Source organism: Pocillopora damicornis, chromosome 1 (assembly GCF_964200805.1).
Source record: "Pocillopora damicornis chromosome 1, jaPocDami1.2, whole genome shotgun sequence".
NCBI lineage: Eukaryota > Metazoa > Cnidaria > Anthozoa > Scleractinia > Pocilloporidae > Pocillopora > Pocillopora damicornis.
This window is the reverse complement of record NC_142670.1, coordinates 5,440,167-5,458,283: the sequence shown is the minus strand read 5'-3', so window position 1 is coordinate 5,458,283 and position 18,117 is coordinate 5,440,167. Positions and strand designations below refer to the sequence as shown.

Here is an 18,117-nt window from a genome sequence, read left to right as displayed (position 1 = left end):
GGGGATATCACAACTATATAATTTTATTTGTTTTCCTCGCTGTATGATTGTGGATCGCACTCTATTCTATTAAAAGAATTACGAAATGAAACAGTTTATTTCGATGTTAATGGATTATTTCGCCATGCTTGTTTTAAGCAGGTGCAAAGAATTTAACCGAAGACAAGACGTCAAGAATTCGCGTGACATACAATCTCCTGCAAATTTATTAGCAACAGAAGGATGATATTTACTAAAAATAACACAAGCTAAAAGCTTATCCTTCTAGCAAGAGACTGATCTTGAATTTCCATTAACCTGATACTGCCAAACCGGGAAGAAGTACAGAATTGAGGAAACGTAATGCTGTCAGAAAATTAACTCACAAAAAAAACAAAAAACAAAAAAAATGTTGACGAAATTTTGTCAGATATGGGGAATAGTCTTTTTATCTATGAATTTGTTGAATGAGTACGAAAGTTCTTTTTAGAACATAAATTATTGTTCACTAGATTAGTGCCACAAACATACTCCGAAAATTATGACTTCTTCAGAGTTCTTTAGCGAGACTCGAGCTCTTTACCCTCGCAGCGGCTTTCGGAGAGAAATAACAATATCTCCAGATAAACTCTCATAATAAGAGCGGTCCTAAAGAGGAGCTTTGGGGCACCTCGCAGTTCAAATCAAACTTTGACAGACAACCACGAACTAATATCCTCTGACTACGCCCTGATAAATACGATCAGAACCACTTGGACACCCTGCCTCCAAGTCCAAGCGTATTGAGTGCCTCCAGCAAGATTTTATGCTCGACTGTATCGAAAGCAACACTAAGATCGAGTAGCACTAGAAGGGTTACATGTTGTTTATACATATTGAGCAGGATGTAACTCTTCAGAAGAGCAGTTTCAGTGCTATGATGCACCCTGTAAGCTGACTGAACGTTCGGGTATAGATTCGTGTCGACCATGTGCTCGTGCATCTGATGGAAGACTGCTTTCTCAGTGAACTTCGATAAGAAAGCCAAATTGCTTACCGGTCTGAAATTCTTGAGTATGATATGAAGACCAGGCTTTTTGAGTAACGGACATACTAGTGCCTCCTTCCAGGACTTGGGAAAGTGTCCGGCTTCTAATGATTTGTCAATGATCGTAGTAATGACGGGGAGAAGAGGATCCGGCACATCTGCTGACCAGGCGAGAGGGCATTGGATCGAGCGAGGGCAAGGTGGGCAAGACTTCAATGTTGAGTTATGGATAAGCGACTTAACACTGTTGGCAGACAGGATCTTGAATGCAGATAACGATGGAGTCGATCGATTGAAGCCATCAGCAGTAGTGAATGCAGAGGCAGGTAAATCTATAATATCAGCATCGATTTGTCTCTGGATTGTATCAATCTTTGACACAAAATACTTTCCAACTTCGCTTGCAAAAGTGGGGGCGTGCAGATTCGGAGGTAACTCATCGCCCTGCGACTGATTAAACAGGCTTTTACTAGCACGAAACAACTTTCGCTGATTACAGCTGTTATCCTCGATTAGCTTAGTGTAAAACGCCTGTCGTGCCTTGTTCATAAGATTGTTGACAGCATTGCGCTTAACTTTGAAGACAGCCAAGTCGGAGTCAAGTTTCGAAAATCTCCATCTTCTTTCAGCTTTCCGTCGCTCTCTCTAGGCTTGTCTGATTTCGTCTGTGTACCATGGAACTAGCAGACGCATAACAATCGTTCGAGGCTTAACATGGGCATGTTTGTAAAAAATCGTTGAAAAACGTGGTCATGGGGATCCTGTGATCATCAGAGTCAGACTGTGGTCGACAGACTACAACCAAACGAAGACCGTAGGAAGAAGCTAGCTGGACGGTCCACTCTGAAAACTCAAATGACATGTTAGCACCACCACCCACTTTCTTGACGGTCAGCAAGTCCCTGAACAATAGAGCTGTACCACCGCCTTGACGACAATCACGTATATGATCTAAAAGCTTACATACATTCGGACAATTCCTTCCAATTCCTTCCAGTGACCCATCACGAGTTTCCACCCCATTTACTAGTCAGAGTCAAGCAGATAAAACGAATACAGAGGCCATAGATATTAGCATCGTTTCAAACGCAAGTCCTTCCATTGTCCAGTCGCCCATTGTTGAACCGTCCATTGTTCAGCCAAATCCGTCCAAACCGTTTTACTGTAAACGAACCCCTTAATTTCCCTAGATGTTGAAGAAATAAGAGATTCCGAGAACCTTGGATCACAAGAAGAGGAAGAATCAAACGCTCGTGGTTCGGCTATCCAGTTAATTAATCCATCGGCAGATAAAACACAATAACGAGTTGGCTTCGAGTAAAGTTTGGACAGGGAAGCTATGTTTTGTGTTTTGTGCATTTGTACATTAACTAATTATGCACGCTAGAGTGGTTGCGTGGAAAATATCAACATGAGAATAAAGGCAAAGATAGACCGACCTGGACTCCCCTTATGGCCTTTGTGGTCGAGTCGCATATCGTCGCATTATATTTTTGATCTCGCAAGCATGTCTATCAGGGATTTGTTTTTTTGCCAACGGTCAACAGGTCCTTTTAGCTATATATAAACGCAGTCGTAACATTTTAGATTCGCGCGTACATCTAAAGTATAGGATTTAATCAGAGGGGAGGGGTGGGAAAGAAGGAATTCTTTAAATTTATGCAAATCGCCAAATGGGTTTTTCAGCTGCCTTCGCATTTTGATACGGCTTTGGAAATATGAACTAAAAAACCAAAAACGTATATCACACAAAGATAGCAACGTTTCGAAATAACAAAGGCTCTAGCTAGTTAAGAAACTGTTTAATTTCACGATGAAAATGCAGTGTAAGCAAACTTAAGCAGCAATTCCGATTTTAATTTTGCCAATTTTGTAATTTTAAAAAACTGTATTTAAGTACGATCACGTATTGAATAGGGGAAAAGGTAGACAAATGTTAGCTTTCCAATGCTTGCATAAAATATACCAAATTCATTACGAAAGCAATATTAAAGTAAACATATCAAACACGATAGACAACTTCTACGGAGCTCCTCTAGATTATCATTGCACAAAAAAAAAACAAACAAACAAAAAAAAAGTTTTGCATTGATATTATTTCAATCTATGTGTTTTCCTCTATTCTACATCATTTCCCAAACTTTTCGAAAATCCCTAAGGGAAGTCTTAAACAGCTCGTTGATGACAAATACATTTATTGTTAGCTTTTAGGTATTAACCTGTCAATATTTAGGAGACAGGTAATCGAAATACTATTCAGAATTACAATGCCCGTGTTCAAAAACAGTACATTAATATTATTGTTATTATAATTACAATGTGGGCTGCGATCAAAGATCGCAATGAACACAGTTGTATACGAAGAAAACTCTTTTTAATATTTTTTTTTCGGGATGAAGTTATTTTCGAGTCAAATAAGCTTATTGTGAGCATTTCTTAAGCGATAAGTTCGACTGGGTATGCTAATACCAGTTGTCTTTTAAGGTCTTCGAATGCCTAAAGTCGGCCTTCCCTACAAAATCCTCCTTTTCCCTCGCGGGTGAAAAATAACGAGTCGTCTGTTACCATAATCTGCGTAACTATGATCCCCTAAGTCTAACATTACAGATTCTTCATCGTTACTCAAATAATTATTTTGATATACCGGCGACGAAAACAGGGAACACTCAGTTTCTAACTCGGAAAATTTTTGAAGTTAAAAAAATCAATTTAGCCTTGGTGAGCTATTATCTCCATTTATTGTTCCAAGAAACGAAAAACGTCACATATTTTGTCAATAACACCTTCTAGTGCGTGGCACGTGCAGGTAAGATCTTCTGCTCTGCATTACTCAGTGAGGACCGCTAGCCAGAAAAAGCGAAGAAAAAAAATCTATTATGACAGACATATTACAAGTGGTGAGGTGATTGTTTCGAAGGAACTCATGTGATGCTAATGCTCTTAAAAAAAAAAAACCTAATTCGACGGAGCAGAGCGAAATAAACGAAGAGTGGCAACTGTCAATAATTAATAGTAACATGAAAATGAATAAAACCCGTCACCACAAGTTAATATCTTTAGCCTAAGACTATATTATTGAAAAATGCACAGTTTTTCGCCAAGTATTGTGTACTCCATACAATTCGAATAAATCATTTGCTCGATACCTTAGTTTCATAACTGTTATATTTTTTACTTAAGTAAAAAGGCTTACTGCTACTAAATTTCGGCAGAAATATCCGACGAAAATAATTTGCATGACAATCCATTTTTCTGTTGTGTATATCACTGAGTAAACGGCTGGTTTTAGCTAAAATTTGAATTATCACTAGCATTGATTTATACTGGCAAAGGATATTTCGGACCGGTCTTCAGCCACTGACAATTTTCCAGAAGGTTGCATTTGGTTCAGCTTACAGGAACTAAACTCACCCAAAGGAAAAAAAAATAATGATGACGAGAAGCTGCCAGTTGTGGGGAACACTCCTGTTATCAATAACTATGTTGAGTGGGTACCAAAGCTTCTTTTAAAAGATTGATTTCATCTAGAATACATCCTAAGCGCACTTCGTGGAGTCCATCTTATGGCTGCCCTTTGAAAAGTCTTCAAAGACCGCTAAACTTAGATTAGTTTTAGATTAGACGATCCTCAGTTGTAGGTGGCCACACAGGCTTTTTCTTAGGAAGCCAAGACGAAATATTGTACGGGATGTATTTCAGGAAGCCTTTTTAGCTAATTATATTGAGATACAGGCTTAAAGCCTGTTCTAACCCATGGGTCTATCATAAAAAAATGAAGCTTTTGCGCATATATGCAAACAGCGATGGGATATTTTAAGCCCAGTTTTTTTTTCCAATTTAAAGATATGCAAATTCTGTAATGACTAAATAGAAAGTTGAAATTTAGGTCGTCTCTCACCCCTTACAAACTACCGAGCTTTGCAGCTTAACAATACCATTTCAAGTCTCTCAAGTCTTGTTTTCTCCATGGCAATTTTTATATAAGTCAGTTTTTCCTTGGTATTTAATTTATAATTAATCTGTAAACAATATATGAGAAACCAACTTCGTCATGCGGAAATGTTCTTTACACCTAGGGATGCCCTTAAGTATTTCTCAATTCCTAAGCTGCAAAACCTAGTTATGGAAAGGAGGCTCACTCTTTAATCTTACAAGGGCCGCCTATCTTTGCAAAAAAAAAAATAATAATAATAATTTAAAAAAATTAAGTAAATAAACAAAAACTTGGATAAATTAATACAAATATATCCAAAAATAAGATACAATACTGAGATATATCTCGCCTATATAGAAAGATACATAACAGGCTGTTTGTTTGTAAAGAAATCGCTTTGTATTAACACCTTCGTGGTACTTGAGGATTTCGTTTGAACGAAATGATGTATACCATCTGTCCGCTGTAATGGTAGTTTCCATGAAAATTATACTCAGCAGTCTCAGTGGAACAGTGGTCTAAGTTGTTTATTTGCGCACCAAGGGTCTTGCGATGCCTTTGTATTTTTCAGAACTATCGTCATTGTGGCCGCGTCGCATCATCGCTCTCAAATTACATTTTTGCTCTCGCAAGCATGTCTTTAAAGATTTTTTTTTCCGCCAGAGGTCGACAGGTGCTTTCAGCTATAGATAAACGCAGTCGTAACATTTTAGATTCGCGCGTTTATCTAGGTTATAGGATTTCGGAGGTGAGGGGTGAGAATAAAGGAATTCTATAAATTGATGCGAATCGCCTGTTGGGTTTATCAGCTGTCTTCGCATTTTGAGAAGGCTTTGGAAATATGGACCAAAAAAACCAAAAACGTATATTGCACAAAAATAGCAACGTTTGGAAATAACATGGGTTCTGACTAGTTAACACAACGTTTAATTTCACGATGGAAATACAGGGTAAGCAAACTTCAGCAGCAATTTCGATTTTAATTTTGCCACGAATTTGTCGAATCTTTGTTAATTTCCGTGCCTAAGAAAAAACGAAAAGAAAACGAGCTATTTGAGATCGGTATGCCTGCTTCATGTAGCCGAGTATTCATACCATACACCTTAATAAAATAATAATAACAATGATAATAATAATAATGATGATATTAATGATAAACTGTATTTAAGTACGATCACGCTATAAGTAAGGGAAAAAAGGTAGACAATATTAAGTCTTTCAAATGCTTGCATAAAATATATCAAACTCATTACGAAAGCAGTATTAAATCAAACATATCAAACACGATAGGGAACTTCGACGGAGCAGTTCTAGATTATCATTCCGCAAAAAAATAAATGTTGTGCATTGATATTATTTCAGTATATGTGTTTTGTGGTTTCCTTTATTCTAGGTCTTTTCCCAAACATTTCGAAAAACCCTAAGGGAAGTCTGAAACAGCTGGTTGATAATAAAAACATTTATTATTAACTTTTAGGTATTGACCCGTCAATATTTAGGAAGCGGTTAATCGGATTACTATTCAGAAGTATTATGCCCGTGTTTAAAACAGTAAATTGTTGTTATCACTATTATTATTATAATTACAAAGTGGGTTGCAATTAAAGATCGCAATGTACACAGTTGTATAAAAAGAAAATTTATTTTTATGTGTATCTTTTTTTTTTTTTTTCAGGTTGTATTTAATTTCGAGTCGAATAGACTTATTGCGAGCATTTTTAAGCGATAAGGTCGCGTGGGTATGTCAATACCAGTTGTGTCTTTAGGTTTTCTAACGTATAAAGTCGCCCTACGCTACAAATCCTCCTTCTCCCTCGTGGGTGAAAAAATAACTACCTAAAATAACGTCTGTTACCATATTCCGCGTGACTATGATCCCAAAAGTCTAACATTAAAGATTCTTCATTGTTACTTAACTAATTATTTTTATATGTTGGAGACAAAACAGGTAACACTCACATCTAACGAATCCATCTCTACCTCTGTAAGTTTCTGAAGTTAAACAACTAATTAAGCTTTGGTGAGCTATTATCTCCATTTATTGCTCCAATAAACGTCACCTATTTTGTCAATAACACCTTCTAGTGTGTGGCGCGTGCAGGTGAGATCTATTTAGCGAATACCGTCAGAAAAAGCGAGCAAAACATGTCTCTATTATATGTATTTATGATAGACATTTACAAGTGGAAACGTAATTGTTTCAAAGCATAGCATTCTAAACAAAAACTAATTCGACGTACAGGAGTTAAATAAACAAAGAGTGGCAACTGTCAGTAATTGATAGTGACATTAAAATGAATAAAACCCGTCACCACAAGTTTATATCTTTGGCCTAAGGGTATATTATTCAAAAATGCACTGTTTTTCGCCAAGTATTGGGCATCCCATGCTTAACTATTGAAAAAGCTTTAAAATTCGAATGAAGCATTTGCTTGAAAAGTTAGTTTCATTTCTGTCATAGTTTTTTACCTAAGTAAGAAGGCTTACTGCGCCTAAATTTCGGCACAAATACTCGACGAAAATAATTTGCATGACAATCTATTTCCCGTCGTGTATGTCAGCACTGAGTAGACGGTTGGTTCTTACTAAAAGGAGAATTATCACAAGCCTTGCATTTATATTGGCAGAGGATATTTCGGACCGATCTTCAGCCACTGACAATTTTCTAGAAGGTTGCATTTGGTTCAGCTTACAGGAACTAAACTAACCCAACGGAAAAAATAATGGTGACGAGAAGCTGCCAGTTGTGGGGAACACTCCTGCTATCAATAACTATGTTGAGTGAGTACCAGAGCTCTTTTTAAAAGATTGGTTTCATTTAGAATGCATCCTAAGTGCACTCCAAGGAGTCCATCTCATGGCTGCCCTTTGACAAGTCTTCGAAATACAATTGAGCGCAAACAAAGACCGCTAAAACTTAGAGTAGTTTTAGATTAGACGATCCTTAATGGCAGGTGGCCACACAGGCTTTTTTTCTCAGGAAGTCAAGACGAGGTATTTTAGGGGATGTATTTCAGGGAGCCGTTTTACCAATGTATTATTGAGATACCGGCTTAAACCCTGTTCTAACTCACGGGTCTATCATAAAAAAGTGAAGCTTTAGCGAAAACATGCAAACGGCGATGGGATATTTTAAGGCGGTTTTTTTTAAATTTAAAGGTATGCAAATTCTGTAATAATTAAGCAGAAAGTTGAAATTTAGCTCACCTCTCACATCTCACAAATCAGCGAGCCTTGCAGCTAAACAATATAATTTCAAGTCTTTTAAGTCTTGCTTTCTCCTTGACAATTTTTGTGTGACTCAGTTTTTCCTTGGTATTTAATTTATCATTAATCTGTAAACAACATCTGAGAAGCCATCGTCGTTATGCAGAAATGTTCTTTACACCCAGGGATGCTTTATGTATTTCTCAATTCCTAAGCTGCAAAACGTAGTTATAGAAAGAAGGCTTATCGCCTATATTTGCAAAAATTGATAATAAGATATAAACAAAAGTTAAGTAAATAAACAAAAACATGGATAAATAAATATGAATGAATGGTGTTAATAATACAAAAGAAGACAAAATACTGAGATATCTCACCTATTTAGAAAGTTACATAAAAGGCGGTTAGTTTTAAAGGAACCGCTTTCTATTAACTTGTAAATTCCAAATCTATGTCAGATTCGCGGTAATTAAAGACTCGGTTTAAACGAAATGGTGTACATAATCACTCTGCTGTAATGTTAGTTTCCATGAGAATTATACTCAGGAGTTTTATGTAATAGTGGTGTAAAGTTGTTTATTTGCTCAAGGAGGGTCTTGCGATATCTTTGTATTTTTCATAACTATCGTCATCGTTATTTTCATATTTGATATTCTTATGTTTTTAGTTCTGTTCTTGTTTCTGTTGTTTCAGGTTTTGAGCTGGGCAGTGGAAATAACAACGGGGATAAATGTATATCGCAATGTAATAATGATCCTTGCAATCTGCTCAAAAATTGCAGCGGTGGTAATTATGCTTGTTTTATGAAATGCAAAGGAAAAGGGTGTAAACAGACGTGCGATACTGGAGTAGAGTTGTGTGAAATGGATCTGGAATGTGAACGTAACGATTGTGACCAAACCTGCAAGGCTAAGACGTGTAAACTGAACTGCAGCGGGAGCAAGTGTAAAATGCAAAGCTGCAAAGGTAACGGAAATGCATGTGAAATGAATCTAGAATATAATGGTCCAGACTGTGACCAAACCTGCAAGGCTAAGACGTGTAAACTGAACTGCAGCGGGAGCAAGTGTAAAATGCAAAGCTGCGAAGGTAACGGAAATGCATGTGAAATGAATCTAGAATGTAATGGTCCAGACTGTGAACAATCCTGCAACGCTGAGACGTGTAAACTGAACTGCAGCGGGAGCAAGTGTAAAATACAAAAGTGCAAAGGTGATAAAGTAAAGGAGTGCAATATGCATTGTAACGCAAACGATTGTACACAGGAGTGCCATGGTACATGTACAATCACTAGGACTTGGCCAACAAGTTCTAATATTAAGCTAATATGCTCTGGGAATGGTAAATGTTGTGGAAGTCTCATGCTTCCTTCCAAGTCATGGTCCCTCACGACAAGAATCTTTCAGACCTGCACTGGGGAAGATAAAAGCTGCATTTGCACCAAATTTTCAGATACTCACCGCATCACTTCAGATTTATACACGTCGAATGCCGTTACGTCTGTTGGGGCTTCAACAATTCGAGTATTCGCAACTAAAACTTCAAAAGGACATGGAACAAAAGCTTACAGTGAGTATAATAATACGTTAAATACTTAAAACACTCTTTTTTTGTTTAACGAAAAAGAGTAAAAGATTCTAAAAAGAAAGAGAATGTATTATTTTAAAAGTCGCTGCATTAAAATTTTAGTGTCAATTTGATCTTGACAATTAAATATTCTTCAAGATTCAGTTCTGCTGCAATCAACGTTGCAATCACCTCTATCATTAATCTCACCTTCACCATTACCATCATCTTCATCACACCCACATCACGCAATATTATCAGCAGAGGCATCAGCATCTACATCAGCACTCTCAGCATCATTATTGATGCCAGAAGCAAAATCAGCGTCAGCATCAGCATCAGCATCACCATCAGCAGCATCACCATCAGCAGCATCACCATCAGCAGCATCACCGGCAGCTGCATTACCGGCAGGGGCATCAGCAACCTCATCAACAGTATCACGATCATCATCAAAGCCAACAGCAACATCAGCATTAACATCAGGATCAGCATCAGAATCATCAGCAGCAGCATCATCGGCAACAGTACTTCCAGTAGGGGCATCAGCATCTTCATCAACATCATCATCATCATCAAAGCCAACAGCAACATCAGGATCATCGTCAGCATCATCATCAGTAGCTGCATCATCGTTAGCAGTATTATCAGTAGTGGTATCAACATCTTCATCACCGCTATCACCATCATCATCAAAGCCAACAGCAACATTTGCATTGGCATCAGCATCAGGATCATCAGCAGCATCATCAGCAGCAATATCATCTTCCCCATCTCCACAGACACCTCTGTCATCGAAGTTGGAAGAAATTAAGAATCTGGTAAGCAATGTATTTCTCTCAAGCTTACTACTTGCAACATTGCTGTTTGCCAACTTTATTGCCTTTCTTCATCTCAGGCAAACGATTCTACTTTTGAGCTAAAAGGAGGAGGAAACAATAGAATCTTGTCCTTGATGGTATGAACTTATTACTTGCTTATCTTTTATGATTAATCCACTCAGTCTGTGTGAAATGCGCAATGATTGGAAAGACTGACCAATGCAATGCAGCAGTTTCTAAGCTTGAAGAAAACTTCGAGCTCACTCGAAAAAGAGCACACAAGACTGTATCATTATCGCCATCGTCCTCATTATCATTATTATGATTATTACAACATTATCATCGTCACTATCGATATTATTATAATTTCTAAAATATGAACTGGCATAAGTGAAAAAAGATAATTCCGACTCCCTTGACGAGTTCCTGGACACTTCTTTAACTTGTGCACATCCTACATACCATTTGGCCATTTTGCTGGATATTTATTCTTTCGTCCGTTTTTGGTCTAATTTATTTCTGTATCAATGTTTTTTTTCATAATCTAACTAGGAGTAGACGAAATATGGGCCTTGCTTGCATATTGAACGCATTGCCGTTGTCTGAAGCTGTTTTGTTAAAATAATAGAACACGATCAAGGGTCCTGCGGCTCAATACTCATGAAACACTCAAATATCTCGTTTGACTCACGCAGATCCCAATTTTTAGCATATTTCTTTTAACAAATATATGTTATGTAACTACAGGAGGCTATTCGGGTTTTTGAAGACTTCATCACCAGTATCCAAATCCTCCGAAAACATCTTACCAAAGAAGAAATCGAAATAGCAAGAAATTCCATCTTTAAGGTGGCAGTCGCCTTGGAGGTATTCGCCCTTAATTATGGTAAACACCAAATGATTGGAGCGCATTCTTCAGTGGAGATAAATAGCCGAAAACTAGGTGAGTCAGGGATTGAAAGAATCCTTTACTTGTTTATTGACTGACACAATGATCGATGACAGAATGGCTGCTTTACTGATTTAACTATTTTTTTTTCATGGGACCTGTTGATCAGTGCTGTAGCCGGATCGAGCTGGTTCATCCCTCCCATTGACCATTTGTTTTTATCAATCATAGCAATAATGGACAATTTTTCCGGCGATTGGAATGTTGAAAAGCATTAAAACCTCACCTTTTTGATGTGTTGATTATCTCGAGAGGATTATACTTTTTAGAAGATTGTGTAGGGAATACAAAGCTCTCAAGCAAGTATAATAATCATATTACGATTATGACTTACTTTCGGACCAACACGAAAAATATTTCTTCGAGAATGTGTTACTCTTAATTTCGTCCCTATTGTTTCTTCTCCATCAGTGTTGGCTATACAAAAAACCTACCGCAAAAGTGCTAGTGACTTTTGTCTTGGGAAACAAGAACTGCAAACGAGCCTGGAGGTTTCCTCTAGAAACTTTGCCAACAACGGTTTGTGTTGACTTCAGTTTTCTAAATCTTCGATGTGCTACAGCAAATAACAATTTTTTTATTCCTCTCCAATTTTTTTCAGTTTTGAAATACATCCACAAATATATACAAGTTTGCTTGTTGGTTTACATAGTCTGTTTGATTCAGACATCCGCATTTGCAACTTGGATTTCATGTTGTCATGTTGTAACCTGATTTTTCTTTTTTTCTTTTTTTAGCATCAGTGGTTGTGGGAATCATGTACAAGGATCTCCATGAAGTATTGATTACAGATCAACCCTTCAGAACTATAACGGGTACCAGGAGGTGAGGTTACCTCCCAAAGCTTCCAAAGCAAATGCCCCTTCCATCGAAAATACACATAAAAAGAAACTCGAGGGGTTAAAGCTATAGGAGTCGCAAATATTTCAAAACCCTATTGAGAGATAATTAGTCAGAGAATCAATGATCTTTCCATGTTTGATAAATTAGCCTTTAAGTAACACTGGTTTGTATAGGCTCCTAGCATGCTATTTTCATTTAAATAATTACTATGCTGTAAATAACTCTGTTTCATACTGATTTTCTATATCCTCCGAAGGTATTTGGACTCCTGGATAACTGCCGTGGCTTTAGATCCAAAACCAGAAAAATTACAAGAGAATGTCATCTTAAGGTTCAGAAATCTGAAAGTAAGAACACGATCAAAATCAGTATCAATTGTTTACGTTGTGATATTTATTCCCAGTATATGATTTTAATGTTTATTTTCCGAGTACAGATTGGTGAAGGAGAGAAGAAATGTATGTTTTGGAGCGGTTTAAGTGGAAGGTAACAGCTGGAATTATTTTTCATCCTGTTTCAGGAGTAACTGATTCTTCATTCTCAAATTTATGTAGTGAATATTATACTTAAATGGGTGTTTTTCTAGGTTTAATATTAGCTGTAAATAATTTCTCACTCGACTTTGATGAGACATTGAAACTTTCCCTACGTTCTAAAAAGGCCTTTCAAGGTCAATCTGTTTGTTCTTTAAATGAAAGCATTGATTTGTTGAATGTCATTTTTTCTTGGGAGGTTTTGTAACTGCTGTTTCTTTTTTCTGTTTCCATAGCTATATCTATATATCTATTGCTTTTAGATTCCTTCCATTTATTTTAGTTATACGTTCATTGATTTGTTTGTTTGCATTATTGCGTTTGCTTGTTTCTGTGTTTCAAACTTTGCTTTTTTCCTTGTTTGTTTTTTCACCTAAGTTAGGGTGTATTAATGTTTGACGAGTCTATTTAAGATTTGTGCCAAGCCTGAATATCGATATCATTAGTATACCATTTGCCTCAGTTTGAAAGTGCTGACAGTGATCACTCAAAGGCAAATCCATTAGTGACAGGGAGAAGATGTGGACAAAAGCCAAATTCGAAAGTACTCAACGATGTGTGGAGGTTATGAACTTGGTGAAAGTATGACAGAAATTAAACCTATCGGTGCCCCGATAAGTTTTTTATTTTAATTTTTCTTATGATCATTGTTATTATGATTATTTTATTGTTATTTATTATTTTCTTCGTTTCAGTTCAAGCGGATTTTCAGAGACAGGATGTTACTTATTTACTTCGAAAAGCAACTCAGAAGAAACAGTTTGCAGCTGCAATCATTTGACTCACTTTGCTGTCTTACTTGACTACTACAACGGTAGCCCAGGGGTAATGAGTTTATTTTCGCCTTACCTTTAGCATTGGTAATAGAATTTCGTTGGATTGGGTAAGAAATTTGCTTTCTCTTCATTTCTCCTCACAGCTCACAGAGGAAGACGAAACTATTTTGGAAATTATCACGTACGTGGGACTGAGTCTTTCCATCTTCGCGATTCTTTTGACAATTATTCTATATTCCTACCTCACGTAAGTACTGTAACCATACGCTCAAAGAACTAAGTCTTTTCATGAACTTAAAGGCTTTAGGGCTTAGAACAGACAAGTTCTTTAAAAAAAATCGATTTAATTAACATGTGTATTGAACAAATAACAGTAATAACGAATAAAGATGATTAAAATGTAATAGAGATTAATCAAGTTTATGTGCGAAAGCGGGTAAGATGTCTAAACTAGTACGATACAAAATTAGTGGAATACCTTGTCAGATATTGCTTCGTTTTGTTTTTGTTTCTGTCTCGCCTTTGGTTTTTTTTTCTGTTTGTTTGTTAGTTTTTTTATTGCTTGCTTGTTTCACTAGAGACGTATGGCAACCTTTGACTCAAATACGACTGAGTCTTTCTGTGTCCCTTGGAGCTGGACAAATAATCTTTCTTACCGGCATAAACGCCACAGAAAATACGGTAAGTGTTGCATTTATCTATTCATGGTTTATCTGCTTTTTAGGGGCTTAAAAAATTCTCTATAAATTAATATCAAAAAGCCACAAAAGCTTTTTTTTTCTCTCGCAGGCTCTCTGCGTCCTAGCAGCAGCTTTCTTGCAGTATTTCCTGATGGCAGCTTTCTGTTGGATGCTGGTTGAAGGAATTTATTTCTTCCTGTTTGTCGTGAAAGTTTATAACATCAACACCAAGATGCATATGTATCACTTCATATCATGGGGTATTTTTATTTCACTTGATTTAGATTATTATAAGCTGCTGAATCGGAAACGCCTCAAAATTGGACACATGACTTCTCCAGTTGCGCTAACTTCCTTCTTCTTATGTTTAGGTTTACCCGTCATCATGGTTAGCATTTCAATAAGCATCGCCGCTGGAAAAGATGGAATTAAAAGCTATACCAGTGAAAAATAGTATGAGAAACAGTCAATAATACACCTGCAGTTCCTTATCTCTTCTTCCTCTTTCCTCTCTCTCTCTCTCTCTCTCTCTCTCTCTCTCTCTCTCTCTCTCTCTCTTTCTCTCTCTCTTTTCATTTAAATAATCAGCATTTCACGACGCATTGTTGCTGTTAAGATCTCTTTCCAGTTTTTCATCATCACTCCATTTGTTTTCTCCGGGAGTTGTCTTGTTTTATCGTGTTGTTGTGTTTGATTTGTGTCGCGCTGTAAAGATTATTTTCTGTAAATTAATATTTTTTATACACTCGTTTCCAGTTGCTGGCTTTCCTCAACAAATAACCTGATCTGGATCTTCGTCACATTTGTAGCTTTCATTGAAGTTGTGAGTCTCTGATTAATTGACGTCTCATTAATATTGTTAGAGATTTTCACTGCTAAACGACTATCGTCTTTCAAAAGAATATCAACTCCAATTGATATTACCTTTCGTCTTTCCAACTTTGATCCCCCTTGGCCTGCGTGTGAACCAAGTAATAGCGTGGCGCAGCACAGGGTTCTCTGTCGCCCATTAGAGAGACGCAGTAGTGCGTTGGCTAGCTGGACGCAGAGGGTTTAATTTTTCATGAAGATTCAGACTTTTCTTTTTTCAAACGCTCGCAACGAGACGAATGACCATTTTTCTGTTGTCGGTGATGCATTTTATATTCCTTGCTTTTTTCAGCTCAACATTTTGATACTTGTCCGAGTAATAAAGGAGATGAGGAAATTAATGCAACCCACTGAGGAAAACAACAATACACAGCAAATACGGTAAATAATAGATAAATTTAACATTTATTAGATAATTGTGGTAAACTTGATGAAATTTAGATGGGAAAGGTAAATAATAACTAGTTTCTACACAGGCTCCTCTGGCAATGTGATCATATTGTTGTCGCATTTAGTTTAGCAGTATTTGTCTAGATTCCACTCTAGTTAGTCTGCGACGATGAGGCAATACAACTTTGAAAAAAAAAGTTCATTCACGTGAATGAAAGGAACGGTTTATCGATGCTCATCACACATTGTTGTCGTTATTCAGACTTGGCATTAAAACATGCGCGGTGATGATCCCACTGCTTGGTGTTACCTGGCTTTTTGGACTTTTGTTATCATTACACAAAGCTTTCGCCTACATTTTCACTATTTTCAACTCTATTCAGGTAAGCTTTTGGTAAAAAAAAATCAGTCGATATTAAATTGCAGTCATCTGTTTACATACTTAATTGCTAAAAGTACTCTTTCAGCTAAAAAAAGGCTCTTTGACATTGGTCAGATGATATTGCCTATTGAAAATAATTTACCCAACAACAGACAATCTTTATTGGTTTACAAGATATGCGACTTGCTCTAATTCATTCTTTCGCCACTTTTATTCTGGTTTCATCTCAATGAAACGATCATATCTTTATCATCTTTCTCATCTGGATTACAAGAGATGTTATACTGATATAATTATCTGTTTCAGGGAATCCTGATTTTCCTTCTTCATTGTGTGCGGAACAGCCAGGTAAGATGAATATCAAACTGAGGATGTACATAAGAGGAATTGTGAATTTTCTAGACATCAATAAACATTTTGTGGATTAGAAATTGATATTTGGTCTCCCGTTCATCTGCAGATTAGAGAGCGATTGAAAAGGAAGATGAATATCATTTTCCCATCTGCTGTAAATCATGGAAACTCTGCGAAGAAGAGCTCACAAATTAATCCAAGTGATGCCGGCGAAGTGTGGGCAGTAGAATTGCAGTCCTTCAAAGAATAACACAATACAATATTCAGTAATCCAATTTAAACGACTTTTGGTGATAACGTTCTCCCATCTGTAAGAAATGAAAACTCCACAAGGAAAAGCTCACGGGCTAATCTCAGTGATGTCGGTGATGTGTGGGCAGATAAAAAGTAGTCTTAATATGAGTTGGAATTAAAAAATCAGCGTAAATAACTGGATTCAATAGAACGAAAATGAGAGTCGATTGTCTAAAATCATATCATACGTTCAAGTCGCACTTGTTTAACACCAACGCATATTTTACTGTATTCCTTTTAAACCACTGTTGACTAGTATTTAATAACGACTTAATGATGGTCCACATTTTGAGTACATAAGGTAACACCTAGCTACTTGTGAAAATACCAAATACGATCGTTCTTTTGTGATTGCAAAAATAAAAGTCGATTTTTAAGATTTATAATTAATAAATGAATTAAACCAACCGATAAATTAATAAATAATTGAAAACGAGTGAATGAATTATATCTTTTAGTAATCTGGTATATTTGTTCGCATAACGAGGCACATTGTACCCTTTCGAGTCAGAGAGTCAAGTTGATCAGTTTGGATTAAAATCGTTATATTAAAAAGCAATGAAACAATCTTCTACTTTCCCCTTGGAAGAATCCCACTGAGTTTTGATCAATGATTAGAGTAACACTGTATAACGCAAGCAGAGCTGCACATTTTTATTAGCCCCGTTCTCTAAAGTCCTTACAGGGTGGAAGAGAGGGAAAGGGTTGTGAATCTATCTTAACTACCGGTACCTCCTCTCCGCTCTCACTCTCATAACCCTCAGGGAGAGATTGTAAGACGCCTGAGAAGTCCAACTTCCCTCTTGAGTGAGTGTTTATGTTGCTCTGTTATGTTTTTGCCTGTTTTTTGTTGTTGTTTTTTTGTTGTTTGTTTGTTTAAATATGAAGTCATTGCTTTAGACGTGAATTCTAAATAAGTACATGACATAAAATCTTCCGAAATGTTAAGTAATCCTTTCCACCGCATGATTATAAGCCCGTTAGATATAAATTAAGGCCACTTTCCGTAGGGCGCGCGCCGGATATTCGTAACGACGACACCCCCGCTTTCCCTCTCCTTTCAAAAGGGGGGAGGGGAGTACCTAGAGAGACCTAGCTACACCCACCTATTTCGTATCCTCTCGTCATGTTAACAAGAGGATAGATGAGATATCAAAGCTTTGTAGCGATTCTTTAAGGATATAATACTCGAGCAAGATACAAGCACAGACATATATCGAGGAGCACGAAAACTTTTCATCACCATCGCTCATAATTATTGCCGCAGCGGAATAATTTTTTTTTCATAATTGCTACTAAATAGTTACTTTCTCGAGCTTGGGAATATCCCAACTATTTAAATCAATTGTTTTTCTCGCTGCATGATTGTGGATCGCACTCTATTCTATTAAAAGAATTACGAAATAAAACAGTTTCTTTCGATATTAATGGATTATTTCGCCATGCTTGTTTTAAGCAGGTGCTAAGGATTTAACCGAAGGCAAGACGTCAGGAATTCACACGACATTCAAT

The 18,117-nt window shown here is 36.9% G+C and overlaps 1 protein-coding gene across 1 annotated transcript; it reads left to right on the top strand.

The window, feature by feature from the left end:
- Positions 1-7,422: 7,422 nt before the first annotated feature.
- On the top strand, positions 7,423-16,892 carry LOC149051535 (uncharacterized). The gene is made up of 19 exons (XM_089199797.1): positions 7,423-7,721; positions 8,841-9,716; positions 9,873-10,534; positions 10,612-10,671; positions 11,282-11,477; positions 11,895-12,002; positions 12,221-12,308; positions 12,583-12,673; positions 12,763-12,812; positions 13,555-13,684; positions 13,779-13,882; positions 14,214-14,316; positions 14,425-14,575; positions 14,687-14,768; positions 15,072-15,138; positions 15,478-15,566; positions 15,838-15,958; positions 16,264-16,305; positions 16,418-16,892. Exons 1-19 carry the CDS (start codon positions 7,664-7,666, stop codon positions 16,559-16,561), a joined length of 3,222 nt encoding a protein of 1,073 aa, XP_089055923.1. The 5' UTR covers positions 7,423-7,663; the 3' UTR covers positions 16,562-16,892.
- Positions 16,893-18,117: the final 1,225 nt, after the last annotated feature.